Source organism: Abramis brama (genome assembly GCF_963993115.1).
Source record: "Abramis brama genome assembly, chromosome: 14".
Lineage (NCBI taxonomy): Eukaryota > Metazoa > Chordata > Actinopteri > Cypriniformes > Leuciscidae > Abramis > Abramis brama.
Window position 1 is genome coordinate 36,462,970 of NC_139976.1, and position 12,573 is coordinate 36,475,542.

Here is a 12,573-nt window from a genome sequence, read left to right on the forward strand (position 1 = left end):
AATTTCAGTTTGTTAAATACTATATCATTTTACAGCTTTCTACCCATATTTGATTAAATTTGTTTTAAGGCATGTTCACGCCAAGAATGAAAACTATAAAGATGAATATAACGTTAACTATATTAGCATCCACAGCAATGCATGAAAGATGCAGATACTGCATAACTGCAATTGTTTTGTCCTCTGTCGCTTTAAATGCTTGAGCTCTTTAAAGTCGGATGGATTCTGATTGGTTGTCAATGCTTTTATCATTTATCAGCTGGAATAAAATTGCTTCAAAAGTGATTCCAGCAACATCATTCCTCTGTGTTGTTATCAATATAGTTGTTGTGTGGACTTCCCATATTCTCATAGAATTATATAAAAACAATGTTTATAGTTATCATTACAGTTACTGGCCTTTACTGTTAAAACTTTGCAAAGCACTATCAATGTTCTTGAGAGTCTGGCCTGGTTCAGTGGAGAATCAGGCGTGTGACAGATAAGCTGAGATATGAAAGGTGTGCCAGAAAGAAAGACAGGCGATTACTGTATGAAATACAGGCTGCCTCAAATAGAGACACTTAAATAACTCTCTATGACACTCTCTGTAGGTGTGAAGCGCATAGACAAATAAACATATTTACATAATGAAGCATTAAGACAGAGCCTAAGCAAATGTGTTTTCCTCTTTCAGTCTGAGCGGGGAGGCAGAAGTACTAGAAAGACACAAGCTGAACAACTGTGTGAAGTCTGTCATGGTAATCAGACTCCATTAGACACTCATCCCACACTTTGAGTTTGGTGACACTGCTGTGGGGTGATGCAAGGTGCTATATTTACCTCCCCTTGTTTGTGTGAAAAACGACTCCTCATCCCAGCCACCATACAACAACATCCCATGTGTCCAGAGCTGCTGTGTTAATGTAAAATGTTGTTGTCTCTGTAGGATCGGAGAGGTATAGACAGCTTAGGTCTTCAAACTACGGGTACCAAAATAGCAGATGACCATTTCTATTTCATCTGTTGCCCACTCGACACCAAACAGTCACTCAGATATTTGCGCTCACTAACTTCTTCCTGTGTTACAGCTCTGGCCTTGCCGGCAACTATTTCAGTAGGGTGTGTTCGCTTCGTTCTTCCTCAGCCTCCTTCAAGTGCTTTCTGAAACATGGATATCTACCATGAGCTTCAGGTTGTGTTCCGTGAAGAGCATTTTCATAGTCTTCTTTTACGGAGTAACAGAGAAGTCTGATTTCACTTGGTGGCTTGTGTGAAATTTGCCTTTAAGGATTTGTCCAAGGATGAAATACAGAAACTGAAAAAACAAAAAAGGTAAGGAATAAACTTAAACAGGCCATTACTCTGTTACCGTCAAATTAATGTAGTTTAACACATGTGCTTACATTCCTGACAGGAGCTCTGTTTGAAATTTTCTTAAGGTAAATTATATTTTCCTTTCAATAATAAAAAAGGCTTAGATCTGTTGAGCGCGGCTGCTCTTTTACATTTTCATAATTTTATGATAGACAGTCTGTTATTTTGAAGAACTTTTCTTGAGGTTAGTCAGGGCGTTATCACTGTACTGTAGATCTTCTTTCACATAAATAAAGTAACAGATGTGGGGAAATTACCATGACTGCAAGTTGATACAGAATTATGTGCGGTGGAAAAATGTTGCGCTGTCCAAAACTTCCCGGCCACTAAGTGCACGCCTTTAAATGCTCATAAATATATCTCGAGATTTGTCCTTGCATAGTTAGCTCTTGAGCTTTCTGAGATGACATTCCAAGAGATACACAGAAATGGTTAATAATGCTATATTGTAGTCTCTTTTAAGACACATTCCCACACCATGACAGATATAAGCTGTGATGAGTGCTGGCTAATGGATTCAGGTCAGGATAAATATGGGTTAATGAGTTATACCAGGATCAGCCACACAGTACAGCAGCTGCAAAGAAACGACTGCATGATGACTAATTTGTGTCTGCAGATAATGCATACAATGTTAAAAATTAGATCTGTTGAACAGGGCACGCTGAAAAATCTTCTGCATAGTTTGAAAATCCATTTGTTTTAATAAACGATTGCCAATGGTTGTGCAGGTGGCCTGTGTATGTGAAAGGGCAGAGAGACATCTGCCTTCTTCTAAAAATAGTTGGTGTTTGACATGGTGTATCTTTCTTTACTGTACAAAGTCACATGCTAGATTAGCAACCACATCTGAGGTCAAAACATTTATTTTTTTAAATCAGTTTTTTAAATATGATTTTTGTCTGTTGTTGCAAAAACTGATATATTTTCTATTTCTTTTTTTTCTTTGCAAGATTCTCACAATGTAATCTCCAATATCTGGTGATGACAATGCAAGAAGTGTCAAGCCAGGTCAATTCTGCATCAGACTGAAGGAACTGGGCAAACGTATTCATCATGAGCAACCAGGAGAAGCGTCACAGGACAAGCATGCAGCACCTCCGCTATCTCGATAGCTTTATGAATGAAATAGACCGTGAGGTCATGAGCCTGACGGATCGAGCTTTCAAGAGTTTGTGCATTGGAGATGAAGCAATATACAATGACTCCGAGTTTTCGCCCTCTCCAGTCAGCTGCCACAAGCCAGTGGTGGAGGGTGTCTCAAAAAAGACTCAGGAGAGCTCATTTTCTGCTGTCAAAAAACTTAATTCTCACCCCCTTAATGGAGCGAATGATTTATTGAGTAGATCAAATAAGTCATCCAAAGACTCTGCACTTTTTGCTGTATTTTCAGCCAGAAAGAATGGTGAGAGCACCAAGATGATAAATGGTGATTCATGGGACAAATCTGCTCTTCTCAGCATCCAAAGAGAGCTCTCTGAGTTTTCTTCAGATTACCAGAGTTTAGCAGCGGAACATCTTTCCCAAGCCAAGAATCACCTAAAATTAGATGAAAAAGGATCCGCCAAAAAATCAAGCAAGGATGCATCGGTTCCCTCGGGGAAATCCTCTAAGAGTAAACACAGCAAAAACAACAAACTGAGAAAACTGAATTCCATAAACTTTTTCCTCCACAGTGAATTCAGCCCGTTCTTGTCATGGAGGGATTTTAATAAATTCCCCATTGGTCAGGAGCACATATCGGAGATTATGTTAAGCAATAGGCCACCTGAATGGTATGATTCACCTCTTTACAAAGAATTAACCACAGCACATGGACACTTTAAATTAAGTTTTTCCCCATCAGAAGAAAACAAAGTCGAAAAGTGTCCTATACAAAGTGAGACTCATTTGCTTAAACCGCAGGTTGCGTCTGTACAATCTTCAGCACCTAGTGTAGCCCCAAAGCCAGAGAAAGAATCCAAGCACATCCAGCACAATATTCCTACAAAGGACCCTCCTCTTGCCTCTGAACAGAGATGTAATTCAGAAAGGGCAGAACCTTGCGTTCCCTGGAGAAAAAACAGAAGTAGAGCAAAAAGTGCTGCTCCTGTGGGACATTCCATCAACTCACCAGTCTGTGAGAGGACAAGCGCTGGAGAAAGGAGAGCACAGGCATTTAAAAACGAAGTGAAGACAATAGAGGACCAGACCTCCGCTAGTTCAACTCCTTTCAGTATTTCACAGCTGTTGACACCAGTGATACCCTCCAGACATGGGACAGGAACTTCAGACATACTGCAAACTGTGCTCTCACCCACTGCCCTGGATGTCCCACTACTCCCGGAGAGAGACGTGCATCCGTCACCTGAGATTAGGAGAGAGGGGTACAAATCCATAGCATCAAGCTTGTTGTTCAATCTCAAAGACAATAGAAAACGGGTTAAGACAATGTACAGTCCACCAAAGTTTAAAGGTCTGGATGTGGCAAATCAAAGCAAAGAGTCTCCCCTGCCTGAAGTGTCAAAAGATGGCCTTGAAATTCAACAGATTTCAGGAGATACAACTATTTCACCCGCTCGTCACAAAGCCATCATCTCTCAGATGAGTCCCTTGTTGGAAACTGCAGACATTCAAACTTGCTCTCCTGCAAATGGCGGGATGCCAGATGACTATTTGGCGTTGAGTCTTCTTCAGTCTGGAAAATTAAAATCAGGCAGGAGTCCTGCAGCTAACAAGGCAACTTACCCCTCATTACAACTTTACAGAAAAACTACCCCTGAGGAGATTAATATTAGAGCAAATGCTCAAACTGTGGTTGAAACAAGTTCGCAGGTTCTCACAGATAAAGCAAGCAAAGATCATAACACAGAGCATAGTTATCCAAGTACATTTTTTAAAGGTGCAGAGTTGCAAAGCAAAAATAATCCCTCAGAGTCAACGCTAAATGCCCCTAAACCCACTGTAGGTTTAAATGGCGAAAGATCTCTTGAAAACAAATCTGGTAAAAGTCCAAGTGTAAGTTTACCAAACCTGGAAGAGCAAGTCATTAGTGATGGTACAAATCAAATTAAGGATAGGTTGAAAACTAGAGGAATAGTCAGTGAACAGAAAAGCCCTGTTAAAGAGAAGGAACCACACAGAAAGGAGACAGGAGCAAAGCATGTCTTTTCTGCACGACAGAACAACTACATTAAAAGCCAGAGATTTGTAAGTACAGATAATGATAATGATAGTTCTAATGCAGAAAAAGGGACTATAAAGGATAAAAATGAAAATGAAAAGTTGTCAAGGCATTCCAAAAATACAAAAACAAAAGAGAAAAGACAAGAGGAGCATATTGCAAACATACATAAAGATAAAGTAATGGATGGACCACCATTGAAAGAAGGGGTTCATGTAAGAGGAGAGGCTAACACGGCTAAAGAGCTAATGATGACATCAAAGAGTGGTTTGGAAACTCAAAGGGAGCAAAAGGGTAACTCTGAAACAATGAAAAGAAACATTTCTGAAAAGAGAACACTATTTGCATCTATGGAACAGGTGCCTAATAAGACAAATGCACCATTAAAGAGGGAGAATGTTGTCATTGATAAGTACGACCTGGCCAAAATGGCTTTAGAGGAAGTAATTGCTGAACGAGAGCAAAGAAAGTTGAAAAGTAAGGCGTTCTCCAATGCAGGAGGTTCACTCATTGATATAAAAAGAGTTGATTGTGAAAAACCTCAAGGTGGTGAGTTACCCACCAGTGGAGAGGACCAACAGTCTAGTGTGTTCATGCTGAATGAGAGGGAGAAAAGTGCAAAGAATGGCAAAGGTCAGAATACTATATCTGCTTTTAAAACAAATTGGCAGACTGGTCAAACGAGGTCAGAAGACATGGCCAAACATGGTGAAAGTCATGTGGCTGAGGTAAAATTAGCCAGGCCCTGTAAGCAGGAAGCATCTATTGGGCAATGCCAGCATGCAGGACCTATAAAATATAATGAAAGAGACAGATTGTGCCTAGACAATCAAGAAAGCAACACAGATAATGTCAGCAAGGATGATAAATTATGCCAAAAGAAAGAGTTGATGAGTAAAAATACATGCACAAAAACAGGTGATCATTTGAAAAGTAGCAATCTTAGCAGTGTGGGACAGTGTGAGGAAGAGTCGGGCGTTAGTTCCTTTAAACCTGAGATACTCCCAAGAAGAGGGAGAAGTAATTCTCATAGTAATGACAGAGTAGGTGAAAAGACAGAAAGTAATTCTGACTTTAAAAGAGAAGGTAACGCTACAGTCAAAACTGAGGACATGGAAAGTAGGGAAGTTGACAAAGTTCAGTCAAGTCGATCAAAGAATCGAGGCCCCACAAGAGGAAATGTATTGTCTCTGAAAGAGAAATATGACAAAGAAAGTAAGGTGAACCTCAAGGATGCTCAGAAAGGTCAGCCTGTTGAAGATACAAGCTGTGAAAAGTCTATGGAAGAGGGACCCAATGAAAAGGCTCCAAAAGACAAAATTAAATATAAATTTGTTCCACCAAAACTCACAGTCAGTGATACTGAAAGTGGGACTTATTCCATTATCTACAAGGAGATGGATTCAGAGAGCGAACGAAAGTCTAACAGCTCCTCGAAAGAAACAGAAAGAGGTGAGGAACATTCGAGTGCAAAGAGGAAACACAGTGTCACCCAAGATTCCCAAAAAGCTATACGTGATCTCACAAACAACATCAATGAAGAAATGCAAGACAACAAGGCAAAAACGAACGAGAAGGAAGAGGGTTCTGAAGGTCAGAAGCAGAACAAATCCAAAGGTCCTAGTAAAAGCTATGTGAAAGACTTCTTCAGTGGACGTCTGTTTGGACTTTCAAGCTCAGAAAAGGGAAAAACTGTAGATGAACATGAGGAACTTTCTGAAACACTGTCATCAGAGTCTTTTAAAACCGACAAAAAAGCCAGAAAGGACAGTATCACAGTACATGATATCCTAGGGCAATCTCACACTATATCCTCATCAACTGGTAAACAAACACATCACAGCAGTCGATCTTCAAACTCAAGTGAGCTCTCTCTATTTCATGAATCAGAACAGGGGGCAAAATCACAACCTGAAGAGCTCTTAAGTAAAGCAGAGGTCTGCTACATGAAAGAAAGAGTTGATGGAAAGGAGAAGGAGAATTCACAGAAACCAACAATAGATTCCTGCTCTTTAAGCAACCATGAAAGTGAGTCTGATGTTTCTCCACCGAGTGATGTGGACAAAGGCGGGTGGGTGCACAGCTTGATTGAGTCAGCTAGAAGCTTTACACAAACATCACACAGTCATACTTCCTCCAAGGATCAAGTAGAAATAGATCAACAGCTTTCTCAGAAGGGCCACTTGAATGGATCTGAGAAAGATGAGGAAGGTCTGGACCTCTGCAAGGTCAAGAGCCCCAAAACAAACCAACCAGCAATGCATTTATTGTCCCTTCCAGTAAATCACCTGGTCACCGTCAGAAAGCTATCAGTTGGAAGTGGCTCTGTGTCTGAGGAGGAGGAGCAGCGCTCTGCTGTGAGCACTTTATCTGAGGGCCTGGAAAGCTATGAAACATGCGGAGGGGATGCCATGGAGGAAAACAGCTCTAGCATTGCACCAGCAGAGGATGAGGAGGGATCCAAGGCACCCAGCGAGAGATCTGCTTCAGTCTGCAGCGGAAATGACAGTAATGGTCAGAACAAGCCACCTGTTGTGCCTCCAAAAACTGAAAAGGCTCTACGCCGAGCCATGAAGCTCACCACACGTAGGATACAAAAGGCTGAAGCTAAAAGCAAACCTGAGCGTAAAGGCAGAAGCAGTGACAAAAGTGTCAGTCACAAGGCTGAGAGGAGACACCACAGCACTGACAAATTACTTGACAGATCAGAACACAGATCGCTCAGCACTGACCTAATCAGCGGTACACACAGCGAACATCTCAATGACACAATGGAGCCCAAAACTCAAAGATGTGAGGAGCATGCTAGACACCATAGTGGTCAAAAGAGTCAAAACATAGAAGAGAATGAACCTAGTAAAAAACTGCAACATGCATCCAAAGACAAAGAAAGGCAAACCAGTGACTCAAAGGGCCACTGCACTGAGAAACAACAAGATGGCATATCAAACCATGGGGATCATTTGGAGAACGGCAATATAAGTAATGACAGTGATCGATTAAGTCGAAGCAATGAAAAACACTTGCCCAAGAAACTGGAACGTAGGACTCAAAGTCTGGATAGATTTCTAAGGGAAAAACACAAAAACACGTCAAGTCGCACTGGTGGTGAAGTTAAATCTAATTTTCTAATAGAAGGATCACAGTACTCTACTCCAAAGGCATTACCTTTGCGCCACAACAGCATTGAACACACTTATGCACCAACCACTAATCTTGGAACACAGTCCTTCCCAATCACCCAGAGAAAGCTTTTACAGGACCCTGACTCTGGACAGTACTTTCTGGTGGATATCCCAGTACAGGTCAAAACGAAAACTTTCTTTGACCCAGAAACTAAAAGTTATGTGCAACTGCCAGTACATTCTCCTGAGGCTCCACCAATGGAGGTTATGAACACACCACCACTTATGCTGTATCATGGCTTTGCTCCAGTGCCTGTACCATCACAGAAGTCTGTTGTCAGGACTGCAGGATCTATGATTCCTCCGGATGACCTGGAAGACTTTGAATCTAGCACAAAACAGGAGGACTTTTATCAGATAAATAATGAAGAAGTAAATCCTTACATTGAGCCAGTGTATATATCACAAGAACACACCCCTGAAGAGGAAATTGATAGTGTGAGATGACAACATCAGTGGATGGTCCAGAGATTGAACGTGACTGAAATCAGGGATTTGTTTTGTTTGTAGACTAATGCAGTTTTCACTGTTTCCAACTTGCAGTCTGGTGTGATATGGAAAAAAGTTTTTGTAGTATGTATGCTGTTCTTTGTTTATAGTACACAAGTTGTGGATTGTACATGTTTATTTCTTCTTAAAGTATGGCAAATACCTAGTTCTCCTACTGTTAAAAGCACTTGTCTATTTGTAACAGGAGGTTGAGATTTGGATTTGCGCCTTATTGAAAGTAGTGTTGCTTTCACAAAAATATTTAACAGATTATTTTGATACATCTTGCATTTGAGGTTTGAAAATACATTAGTCCACAGTATTTTTCACAGCCCGAAAAGTATTGTAAAAATTAAGAATTTAACATAGTTAAATGTGTTTTATATGCTTAAAATGGTATATTTGACAAATGCTGATTGCATCACTTTTCAGGGTGCATTTTGGAATGAATCCATTTAAATGGATTGTTGCTTCAGAAAATAACCATTCCAATAAAAGCATCATCAATGAGCAATTGTTTAATGATCTAATTTTGATTATCTTGTTATTTTATCCAAAGACGGTTCATATCCCATTCAGTTTATAGTCTTAGAAAGAAAGCCAGAGTTTAGACTTGCAGTATAAAGTCTATAGCCCTCCCTGCAGATTGTTCTGCTAGACTTAGATAGGAAGAGATCGTCTGATTTACACAGTGACACACCAACCACATGCTGTTCAATCCCACCGGGTTATCTGAAATAGACTGCACCACAACAACAACAACCCAGCATTGATCAAATAATGGTGGAAAATACATTGAAAAATACCAGAATTTTGGTCCATTCAAAAGTCGTAATTGCTGATTATTTTTCTGCCACCACCAAGTGGTGAATAGGAGGTCTGCAAGTCTCTTTATCACCTGCTAAAACTGCTGTAAAATTGTGTTGCAACATTATGTGGTATTTGTCACGATACTCATCATTGGCTGAGAAAATAAAGGAACTCAGCGTGACTCATCGGGGTCAAGCTTGTCTGACAATATGCACGTATTTCTCAGGGTGACTGTAACTATTACAATATAAGTACTGGCAGCACAAACTTTAAGCCTAATATGTAACAAGCCTAATAGAGTTGAGCTTCAAGTATGACGTTTCTAAGTCTGAAAGGTCATTTTCCAATCACAGTAGTTTGCTCATAAATGATAGAGGTAGATCTGTTTCACACTTATAAAAGACATTATTGTAATGCTTGCATTTAATATCTTTAATTTGGTTTAGACTTACAAATACCCATACAAATATCAACTAAAAATAATGCTATCTAAATGTACATTTGATTGAAGTGTGGCACAGTACACATCAACATAAGTTTACATCTCGCCGTTTTGTATTTTAATGGCAGCCACAACTGCCCGCAACCATGTCGTTATACTGTTTTAGAACGACATTTTCCTCATCATCGAAGTACAGGAGGCTGATGGGGTGAAGCACATCAGGAACACAGCACGGCTTTCCCGCCTCCTGCGATAGTTTCAGCGCGTTCATGATGGATCTCACGGTAGCGTGATTCGTAGCCCGTAGACCTTCGCCCAGCGGAAACGGACACGAGCCCATGCAACTGTATGCATTATAACCTCTGGGAGATATTATCCACCCTGACCAGCCAATCTTAGTGAAGTCTACGTAGAGGTTTGTTCTCTGGCATGTAGATGTTAAGGCACGCACGCTTCTGCGCTTCCGCATTGTTGACTTCACTAAACTTTCTGTAGGCTCCAGGATTTTAAGGGATGTGTTGATATTTTGTCCTAAAAGAGAGTCAACAATGACATCAGAACTTTCACACACTCATGATACGCACTCTTCATTATGCATTATAGTTAGTTATCAATATGAGTCTTTCTTCAACTTTAGGTCCTTTTATGTCCCTGAGGTTGATTTTTATCTAAACAGATTTCAACTTTTTATTTTTGTTATACGAATGTGACATAAAAAACTTTTACCAGGACTTCATCAATAATTTTTCTACTTTTAAAATGCCTCTTATTGTATTGTTTTAGCCTTGTCGCAGACCCAGACTTTCAGTCTTAAAATATGAACATTTCCACCCATTTCCTATGCTATTTGAGATGTGATGGAAATGCCATTGTGGCTCGTTGTATATCCATAAATAAATAAGTGTGAAAAGTGTTTTAAGAAAGTTTATTTTCTGAAAGACCACAGGGCCAAAAGTACCCATAGTCTAGAAAACACCCATATATTATACTTGTGTCTGGAGAATTCAGTATGTTTTATGGCTTAATTACCTGTGTAGAAAGGTGGGTGTTGGTAGTGCTTTCGTCCGTCATCTGAATATATAACCAAATACGCATTTGTCTCATCTGACTGCCTATCCATCTGAATGCTGGACTCAAACCAGTTCCCTGAAGGTAAAGCAGTCACGACCAGGATACCATTATTTGTACCGCTGTGAAGAATCCATTTGCTCACCTGTTAATAATTTAGGAGTTATTTTTGCAACAGCAGCAAAAACAATTTGTTTTCCTCTTCATATAATAGATATATTTTTTACCATTTGTGTGATGTTGAATACCTCCCATCCTTTGGTGTAGACAGGTAATAACCTTGAGCTTATCAAATTCCCTCGCCAAGGTTTGGGTCTGCTGTCCAGCACTTCATACAGGTCGATCTAAAACAGAGTTTTGGTTGAGTTTTCTGTAAGACAAGGCTACTTGTGACGAACATCAACAGCCTTCAACATTTCCTTCCAGCTAACAGGGAACGTTCTCAGAACGTTCTAGCAAGGTTCTCTCAAAGTAATGAACAAACATTCTTAATGTAACGTTAATAGAACATTTGTTCAAAGTTATCAGGTCTTTAGTAATGTTCTCAAAATGTTAGCTCAATATATAGCCTATATTATTCATGGAAAGTTTTTTCTGAAACCGTTGGATGTTCTTCTAATGTTTTTTAAATGTCAATACTTGTTTTAGAACTTTCAGATAACTTTAAAAACAAGTAAATTTCTCATCTTTGTAAAATTCTAAAATGGAATATTCTCTTAACATTCGTTAAGCCTATATAATAATAAATAAAAACGTTTTAAAAACTGGACGTTTTGAACTTTGAGGGAGCATTCAAGAAATAACGTTTTCATATCTTAATGGGAACGTTAGCAAAACTTTCTTAGAATGTATCTTGTTATCTGGGCTACTGGCGTTTCTTTTAAAAGGAAAAGTACATGCTATTTTGCCTGTCACTGTATAATCCGCTGCATACTTAAATCGACTTTTAAAGTACTTAAATGCCCAACTTACTTTGTAAAAATGATGACGTCCCATAAAAGACTGTTTATGGCGAAACCATCGGAATTCTGCTTTGATCACGCGCTCGTCCTGTCCGAATGATGTCAGATTAAAGAAGTGATATGAGCCGCTGGACTGTCCTAGATTAGAAAAATAAAATCTCCGCATTAGCATCTAAACGTCCAGTGTAACATCAGCCATTTCACCATTTACATTTACGCACCTTCGAAACTTCTAACAATATTTCCTTCCAGAACTTTCGAGTTTTTCAGGGTTCCGTTCGAGTCCGCAACGGCATCATATAACTCCATCATGAACCCAGGTGCCTTCCTATTGGTCGGAACATTGCGTGTCAAATCTTTCATCTGGAATATTTCATTCCAGATGCGCATCTTAATTGCGTCTGTTATCTTTTGCACATCTGTTGAGGTGGAAATGACATCGGATGACACAAAAGCAAAAATCCCAAAGAGATAAATGTTCAGTAACTTCATTTCTGACCGTGCAGATCTTAATTTGACCAATGCAACAACCCGAATATCCCCTTCTAGTATGAATTTGCACCTATACTGCAGATGGACTGGTGTGACAGTGCATTCAAACCAACTATAAATTTACATCTCAGTTTACACAAGGGTTTGTATGCTCACCCGCACAGATAAGAGTGAACAGACAGGTCAAACATCATGACTAAAGTTAAATAAACTGTCTGCCTCATATTAATAAATCAGATAAATACACCATTAAGGCTGCCTTTTCTCTTACACATACCTTTCATAAAAAAATGTGCATTCTTTGCTTTTGTAATTTTACATTTATAGACAATTTTAGCTCATGCCATCTTCATTTTGTCTATGACAAATTCCATGAATACTTTTTTATGTTTATGTAAATGCCTCATTTAGAGTTTAAGGCCATATTTTATTTAAGCCTATTGTTGAATATTACAATAGTGTCTAATAAAAAATATATTTTACAGCTTAATTCACCAATGAAGGTGTGTTGGATCTGGTTTAGACGTCATTAGAAGATAACATCAATGAAGAGACAAATGTTGGAAATTGCTGCATGTCCTTGTTGGTTTTAGCAGGTTGTTGTCT

At 39.4% G+C, this 12,573-nt stretch overlaps 2 protein-coding genes across 2 annotated transcripts; one reads left to right on the forward strand and one right to left on the reverse strand.

Moving 5' to 3' along the window:
• Positions 1-833: 833 nt before the first annotated feature.
• On the forward strand, positions 834-9,180 carry LOC311095678 (uncharacterized protein). Its single transcript, XM_084134326.1, has 3 exons — positions 834-968; positions 1,071-1,314; positions 2,310-9,180. The coding sequence occupies exon 3, from the start codon at positions 2,413-2,415 to the stop codon at positions 8,149-8,151; it is 5,739 nt and encodes a 1,912-aa protein (XP_083990452.1). The 5' UTR covers positions 834-968; positions 1,071-1,314; positions 2,310-2,412; the 3' UTR covers positions 8,152-9,180.
• Positions 9,181-9,418: 238 nt separating this feature from the next.
• On the reverse strand, positions 9,419-11,967 carry LOC311096456 (bone morphogenetic protein 2-B; the record flags this gene model as incomplete). Its single annotated transcript, XM_084135596.1, has 5 exons — positions 9,419-9,976; positions 10,475-10,658; positions 10,741-10,857; positions 11,486-11,613; positions 11,697-11,967. The coding sequence occupies 5 exons, from the start codon at positions 11,965-11,967 to the stop codon at positions 9,564-9,566; spliced, it is 1,113 nt and encodes a 370-aa protein (XP_083991722.1). The 3' UTR covers positions 9,419-9,563.
• Between the last annotated feature and the right edge of the window lie 606 nt (positions 11,968-12,573).

Bases quoted from the DNA above. Each gene is read 5' to 3' on its own strand.
- LOC311095678 (XM_084134326.1), top strand. From the start codon at position 2,413: ATGAGCAACCAGGAGAAGCGTCACAGGACAAGCATGCAGCACCTCCGC.